The sequence below is a fragment of the Priapulus caudatus genome, unplaced genomic scaffold (assembly GCF_000485595.1).
Source record: "Priapulus caudatus unplaced genomic scaffold, Priapulus_caudatus-5.0.1 Scaffold1090, whole genome shotgun sequence".
NCBI lineage: Eukaryota > Metazoa > Priapulida > Priapulimorpha > Priapulimorphida > Priapulidae > Priapulus > Priapulus caudatus.
This window is the reverse complement of record NW_014578151.1, coordinates 94,103-100,916: the sequence shown is the minus strand read 5'-3', so window position 1 is coordinate 100,916 and position 6,814 is coordinate 94,103. Positions and strand designations below refer to the sequence as shown.

Below are 6,814 nucleotides of genomic sequence, written 5' to 3'. Positions count from 1 at the left end.
CGAGAGAGAGAGAGCGAGAGAGAGAGAGCGAGAGAGAGAGCGAGAGAGAGAGAGAGAGACGGAAATTACTAAAAACATTTTTCTCAAGTAGAAGTCTAAGGATATACTATGTGCTGTTAGTACTTATATTTTATGCAAAAAATACACATAAATTTGTTTTTACAACTATATAACATTCGTCATAAAAGGCAGCATATAGTTCTATTAATCATATGTACATATCGTGGCTTACCATAGCGGAGTGTTGATAGAGTTTCGCTGTAGTTGATATCAGCTGGACTTATGGCAGCAACCTGGTGAAATTTTCAAACGTCAGTCTCATGAGATTATGTTCCTCCACGCAACGATGCAGACACAACTACACATAACTATAGAATCGTTAATGCACGTTGAAGTAGAGTATTGGCGTTTTCACTTGGCCCTTGGCGTTGGCACTTTTTCACAAAATATAAGTAATTCTGTTCACTTTTCATGGTTAAATTGCTGTATTATACTTCCTATTTTACTATATTGTTCGATGTGAACATACACTCGTGACTCATACATAGCCCATAGCAAGCAATTAATGGCAGGAACATAATATCAAATTGTTCAGGTTTTTTGGATTTTTAACTAATTGAGAAACAATCTTATCAGGTAAGAATTTGACGATACGTTTAGTCCCGTACGTTAGTTCTTACTTTTAATGTAAAAAAATGGCAACAAAAATTTTACAAATTTTACCATAGAAAATTCGTGACGTAGTCAATTCTACATTACCACTACGTACTGTATCTATACTATAGAATAGACGTTCATGCTATAGTAATTAATAGCTGTTTACTGACAAATTTCAGAGTATAATTTGTAACTAGATGACTTACCATGACGATGACCATTACCATTACCATGACTACACAAGTAACTTACCATGATGGTTTTACTGTTGCCTCCCAGAGCATTCTTTAATAGCTTGGTCAGAACAGAGTCACGGAAAGGTACCTTCATCTTCTTACCACCTGAGTAAGAACCCGAGAGAAAACATGAGAAACCGTCCGCGATAAAATATTGCAAGTTGCTCTATCACACGCCATCGATATCTTTTCAACGGGGCTTGGATATAAAAAAGATTAATTATTAACAGGACGTCTTGTCTTGGGTGTGATCAGAGATTTATTTTATTAATTTAATAAATTTGATTTTATTCATTCATTCAATCATTTATTCATGCATTTAATTAATTATTTCTTAATTTTTTTAATTTCTTTCTTTCTTTCTTTATTTACGTATTTGTTTGTGTTTATATGTATTGTCGTGGATATCGTGGATGCTCGTACCTGCGTTGTCAGCGAGCGCGGCGATGACGTTGCCTAGTGCGGACAGCGATTGGTTGATAGCAGCGCCCTCTTTCAGCCGATCTCCCGTCGCTCCCGTGCTCTCCGCCCGCTCGCTGTGAATACAATAACATACGATGTGCAGTACAATATAACACAATAAAACTGTACAATATATAACACAAGCTATATATAGAAAGTTGTTCAGCCGAATTAGTTCGTACTCGCATAACTAGAGAACTCCGCAGCCTAGAGGAAAACTAAAGATATTTTCAGAATCAGCACGTCTGGGAGGTGGTTCTGGCTGAAACAAACATTTAAAAAAGTTGAAAAGTTCAAAATTCTATTCATCAATAGATGGCGGTGCGTACAGATTAACATCACGTACGTGTGAATCCATGGGTATACCCTTAACGGCGCAGTGGCCTAATCGCTAGAACATCCGTCTCCTACACCGGGATTCCGGGTTTGAGTCCCAACTGGGGAACTTATTTTCCCCTTTTTTCCTTTTTTTCCCTTTACCTACCTCTTTAGTATGTATTATTTTAAATTTTAAAATTTTTATTTTTTATATTTAATGTCTTTTATCTTTTGATTTCTTATTATTTTTTACTTTTTGGGATGGGATGGGATGGCATGCGATGGCATGGCATGGCATGGCATGGGATGCGGTGCGATGGGATGGCATGGCATGGCATGGCATGTCATAGGATGGCATGGGATGAGATGGGATGGGATATGGGATGGGATGGGATGGGATGGAATGAAATGGGATGGTATGCGGCGCGATGGGATGGGATGGGATGGAATGGGATAGATGGATGGATGCATGGATGCATGCATGGATAGATAGCTAGTTCGATTTTTTTGGGTATTTTCCTTTCAACCAAGCGGTCACCAACTGAGTAACGCCACTGATTTCCCCGAGCAACGCCAGGTATCCCGCTAGTACAATATAATAGAATACACAGCACACACAATGTATAGAATACAATACAATATAACACAATACCATATCATAAATTAATAATATTAATTTTAATATTAATAATAAATACACACAATGTTTAGAATACAATACAATACAATACAATACAATACAATACACACAATATGTAGATTAGTGTACCTGCCAGCCAAGTCGACGAGGTTAACGATGGAACTCTTTGCCGTTTCCTGGCCGGCCTTATTCTTTGACTTCTGAATGAAGGTGATTCCAACAATAGTGTGAGCTCGGCTAGAAAACCACAGATACGTTACCGAGGTTAGAGTCATCATGGTGCGTCTGTTTGGGCCGATTATATAATCCTGATCGCGCTGATCCAGTGATCCCGCACGTACGTTTCGGCCAATCAGTGATCCCGATCACAAATCGATGAACCCGCTGGCAAGGTGGATTCGAAGGGGATCCAATATGGCCGATGCCAGCCAGACAGACGTGTGAAATGCATGTACACGAAGAGATGTAAACGAATGAAATCGCAACTCGACTGCAGACGCGATTAAATCGCCTCGACCATGCTCGCGCGTACGTAACGTCAGATAGGGGGCGCTCTATGCCGCTCTCACCTGCTGGTGGCGTTCATATTTGTCGCCGCTATCGTCCTGTTGTGCGTTCCCTCCTCCATCTGCTGTTCGATGGCTGCGTAGGTGTCCACATACTGAGTCTTCAGACCTTCAACTGTAACGTAAAGCGAAACGTAAGCCATATGTGACCATGTACCCATTAGCAGTTCTCAGTGAAAACAGTGATGCAGGAAGGGTACACGGAAATATTGGCGAGAGCGGGAGACGTACGAGTTTGAGTTGCGTCCTCCTCATATTTCTCCTCCTCCTCCTCTTCCTCCCCCTCCTTCCTTTCTCTCTCTTCCCCTTCTTTCTGTCTTCTCTCTTCACTCCCTCTCTCTCTCTCCCTCTCCCTTCCCAGCAGTGGTACGAAATAAGAAGCTACACAGGCCAAGGCGGAATACACAGATCGGCGCCGACGACGGCTCTCACTAGCATAGTGACTACAAGCAGCGGTTGCTCGTTACCATAGAAACCCTTCTTCGGATGCTCCCGGATCTTCAGACTCTTTTTCTTGTTCGGCGTCGGGTTCAGGAGGTCGCGAACCTTCTCGCTGTAGATTTCCAGCATGCTGAATTTCACCTGCGAACGAAAGCAACGAACGGGCGTTGCCGTGGGTGCTGACAGACTCGTTCTAAACATCAGCTCCACCAGGAAAAAAATAACTTTTTTTTCCATGGGAGCTCTTTGTCAAGTTTGTGTAAAAAAAATAGCTCTCGTCAAAAATTTTACTGGAGCTATTTTGAGCCTCACGGGAGCAATTTCGAAGGTTTGAAGAGTGAATCGCTCATCGCTCCCGTGTATTTTTTACCCTGAGCTCCACTAGTGTTACAATGTACAGGGGTTCGCTCGTAGCGGGAGCGAAGGGACTGCACTGATAGAGTTATCTACACATCAGCGCAGTCCTGCAGTGCTGTGAGATGTGACAGAGGGTCGTGCAGTAAGGCCATAACAAAAATATTGTTTGTTTGCCCTCACCCGACTGACCCGCCAAAAAAAAACCGACTCAAAATTTTTTTTTTTAGTGTACATTATATAATTCTGTAGGCAATACATTATATGTACCAAGCAAAACAAACATTCCTGCAGCGCTGTGAGATGTGATAGAGCGTCGGGCAGTAAGTACATTGACGTATGATCGAGTGATGGAGGAACTTTACCTACCCTACACATACATTACAGGGTGCGAAATTAACGGCGAGTCCGGAGTCAAATACTCCATGATTTACTGTTGGACTCCCTGATTTGACATATGCAGGAGTCCGTGTGACTCCCTGAAAATTCTGCCATACTAACTATAGTTAATTCAGGAGCACGGCCTCGCGGAATTACCGTATTTTTCCAGCTAATGCCCAAAGAAAATTTGGCAGACGTGCAACCGCATGAATCTTAACAAGAGCCACAGAGCGTCTGGGCTCATCTGAGGTCTGTTGCTACGGTTATAAACGTAACATTTAAGTCGTGCGTAGTGACACCTTTGTTAGGCGCAGATATGCAGATACGCAATTGCGTACACATCATGTCAACAACCTTCTGCATTCTGCATACCTCCCAAATCCCATTGGTTGATACAAATCGCGTGCCTGAAACTCCTGTTTTATGGTGCATTGTGACCCTAACCCTAAACCTAACCCTATTATAAAAAAATACAATTTAATTGTTGTAAAAATTATTTGTTGTTATGAAATTGTTGTAAATAAATCATGTAAATATTTGCCTTAATTGGAAAGAAATAGTTAAATGGATAAAGATAGAAAAATACAGAAAACAGGTAAATAATAAATGATGGGATTCGATCTAAGGATCTTTGAGCCGTAATCCTGTGCTGTAGCCGTTGGGCTATACAGACATATTGGCTTTCCAGATTATGGATGTGCCATGAATATGAGAACACTGTGACATCATTGAGGCAGTTCAGGAATCCATGTTTTTAACCCTCCTCTTGAGGGTCAAAAGGTTATCAGACACTTACTCTTCGCACGTCAGTGGAAAGCACATTTCATAGTCCTTTCAATAAAGTCATAAAAATGGTAGGTCAGCGCTGAAACAAAAAAGTTTTTCACTCTGTCTGTTAGCCCATGTCCTCAGAAAATGTCTGATATCTAACCTTTCCCCCACTGCCCTTTGACCTATGACCTCCAATTTCGCACTGGTGATGGGTTTCCTGCCCATCACACTATACACCAAATATTAAGAACATAGGTCGAGTCGTTAAGATTTGTGCCGCAATTTCGTATTTCCTCCTATACCCTTAGTTAAGATGAGCTAAAAATAAGCACATGCGTTATTGTTAATATCTTTAATTTTGAACCTCAGACTGCGGACTCCCTCATTTTGCTGTGGACTATTTTTAAGCGTAGGGAGTCCGTTGAACTCCCGTGTTAAAAAGTTAATTTCTACACCTGCCCATACGTACGCTACACTTACCTCAAACTGGGTCTTACTGCCAGCCTGTTTCTTTTCGTCTATGCCGTGGAAAAGCTCTTCGCTAAACATGGGCACAATACCTGCAAACGCACGTAGGTACACACATCGAATTTTTAACCCAACACGAATTTTGTGCCAAACATAAACAGAATTTCGAAAAATCGGTTTTCTTTTCATGTTTTCGGTTGATCATAAGAACATACATTTCAGTAAGTGTAAGCGACGAGTCACCGTATTGATATGATCATATCATATTACATTGATATTGTCACATCACGATCATGAGACTTGGTTGATACCTTTGTTGATGCCGTAGCCAACGACGGACCAGGACTTGCCGGAGCCCGTCTGGCCGTACGCGAACAGTGTCGAGTTGTAACCGTCCCATGCATTCTTCGCTACTCCAGTGCCAAGATCATCATAGACTTTTTTCTAAGGTACAATAAACAAAGAATAACATGTGTGTGTGTGTGTCAGTGCGTCTGCGCATATCAGTGTGTGCATGTGTGGTTGCATGCAGGAAACAAATAAATAAATAAATATTCGTCGATCAATATTTTCAATCTACAAAGTGGGAATAACAAAACTACATCATGATGAACATCAATCACATATAATACATATACACATAATATAATACATATACACGTACATAATATAATACATAAATAATAAATATACACATAATATAATACATATATGAACAATTGAAAGGCCGTACACGAAACACGGAATCTTTGACATGTTTTCCTCTTCTGCCATCTTTGACTACTTTTTCTCCTAACGAAACACAATTAAGACCTTTGTACGTTAGTCACACAGGCTGTCACAGCCTGGTCGGCTAGTTCACACCTGAGGTTCACAATCACACCTTGGTTCACGCGCCTAGAAACATCACAATGTAAACAACGCTACGCATTTGTTTAGCTGTGTTTGGTTGCCACGCAACCCATGACAATCGAAGTGGCGCTTCGATCGGATCAACGTCACCGAACAAACCCGGATCCATGTTCCGGATGCGTATCCGGTCGTTCTTCGTATTTCTGTTTTCATTTTTGACGTTTTGTTTCTGTTCGTTTACTGTAGTATATCGGTAGTAGAATATCACGGAATCACCGAGTATCTAGTCCAACGGTCGTTGCGTGTGCACGCGGTACAACTATTGAGCCTTTTTCGTTGTCCCGCGATTATTTCAAGTGTTCGGCCGGCCATCTGCTAGGTAGTCACACACTTCACTAAATCGCAAGATCGGCTCTTGACTGTCTTGGAAAAAACCTAACCGCTGTTACGAAGTGTTAGTGACTAGTGTTGCCGAGTACAGCTGCAGAGTCGGATAATGCTGCAGCGCAACACGTCCCGATATCGAGGTGAGGTTTTGCTGGAAACGGTTACACGCTAGCGCCAGCGAACAATTGAATTGAATTGAATTGAACAACAGTCAAGTCAACAATAAGGCAATTAAGCATGGCACAGTCTTATACAAGTAAATATACATGAATAATTAATAT

The 6,814-nt window shown here is 41.4% G+C and overlaps 1 protein-coding gene across 1 annotated transcript in view; it reads right to left on the bottom strand.

The window, feature by feature from the left end:
- The window catches only part of LOC106815325 (kinesin-like protein KIF28P), a gene marked incomplete at its 3' end in the record, with an annotated part of 12,009 nt that overhangs the window by 1,906 nt on the left and 3,289 nt on the right, over positions 1 to 6,814 (bottom strand). Inside the window, exons 3-10 of the mRNA XM_014819773.1 lie at positions 5,606 to 5,738; positions 5,307 to 5,386; positions 3,347 to 3,461; positions 2,883 to 2,994; positions 2,443 to 2,550; positions 1,317 to 1,429; positions 910 to 998; positions 219 to 293 (exon numbers count right to left, since the gene is read on the bottom strand). Of these exons, the coding sequence (XP_014675259.1) occupies positions 219 to 293; positions 910 to 998; positions 1,317 to 1,429; positions 2,443 to 2,550; positions 2,883 to 2,994; positions 3,347 to 3,461; positions 5,307 to 5,386; positions 5,606 to 5,738 (825 nt within the window). The remainder of the gene's footprint in view (positions 1 to 218; positions 294 to 909; positions 999 to 1,316; positions 1,430 to 2,442; positions 2,551 to 2,882; positions 2,995 to 3,346; positions 3,462 to 5,306; positions 5,387 to 5,605; positions 5,739 to 6,814) is intronic.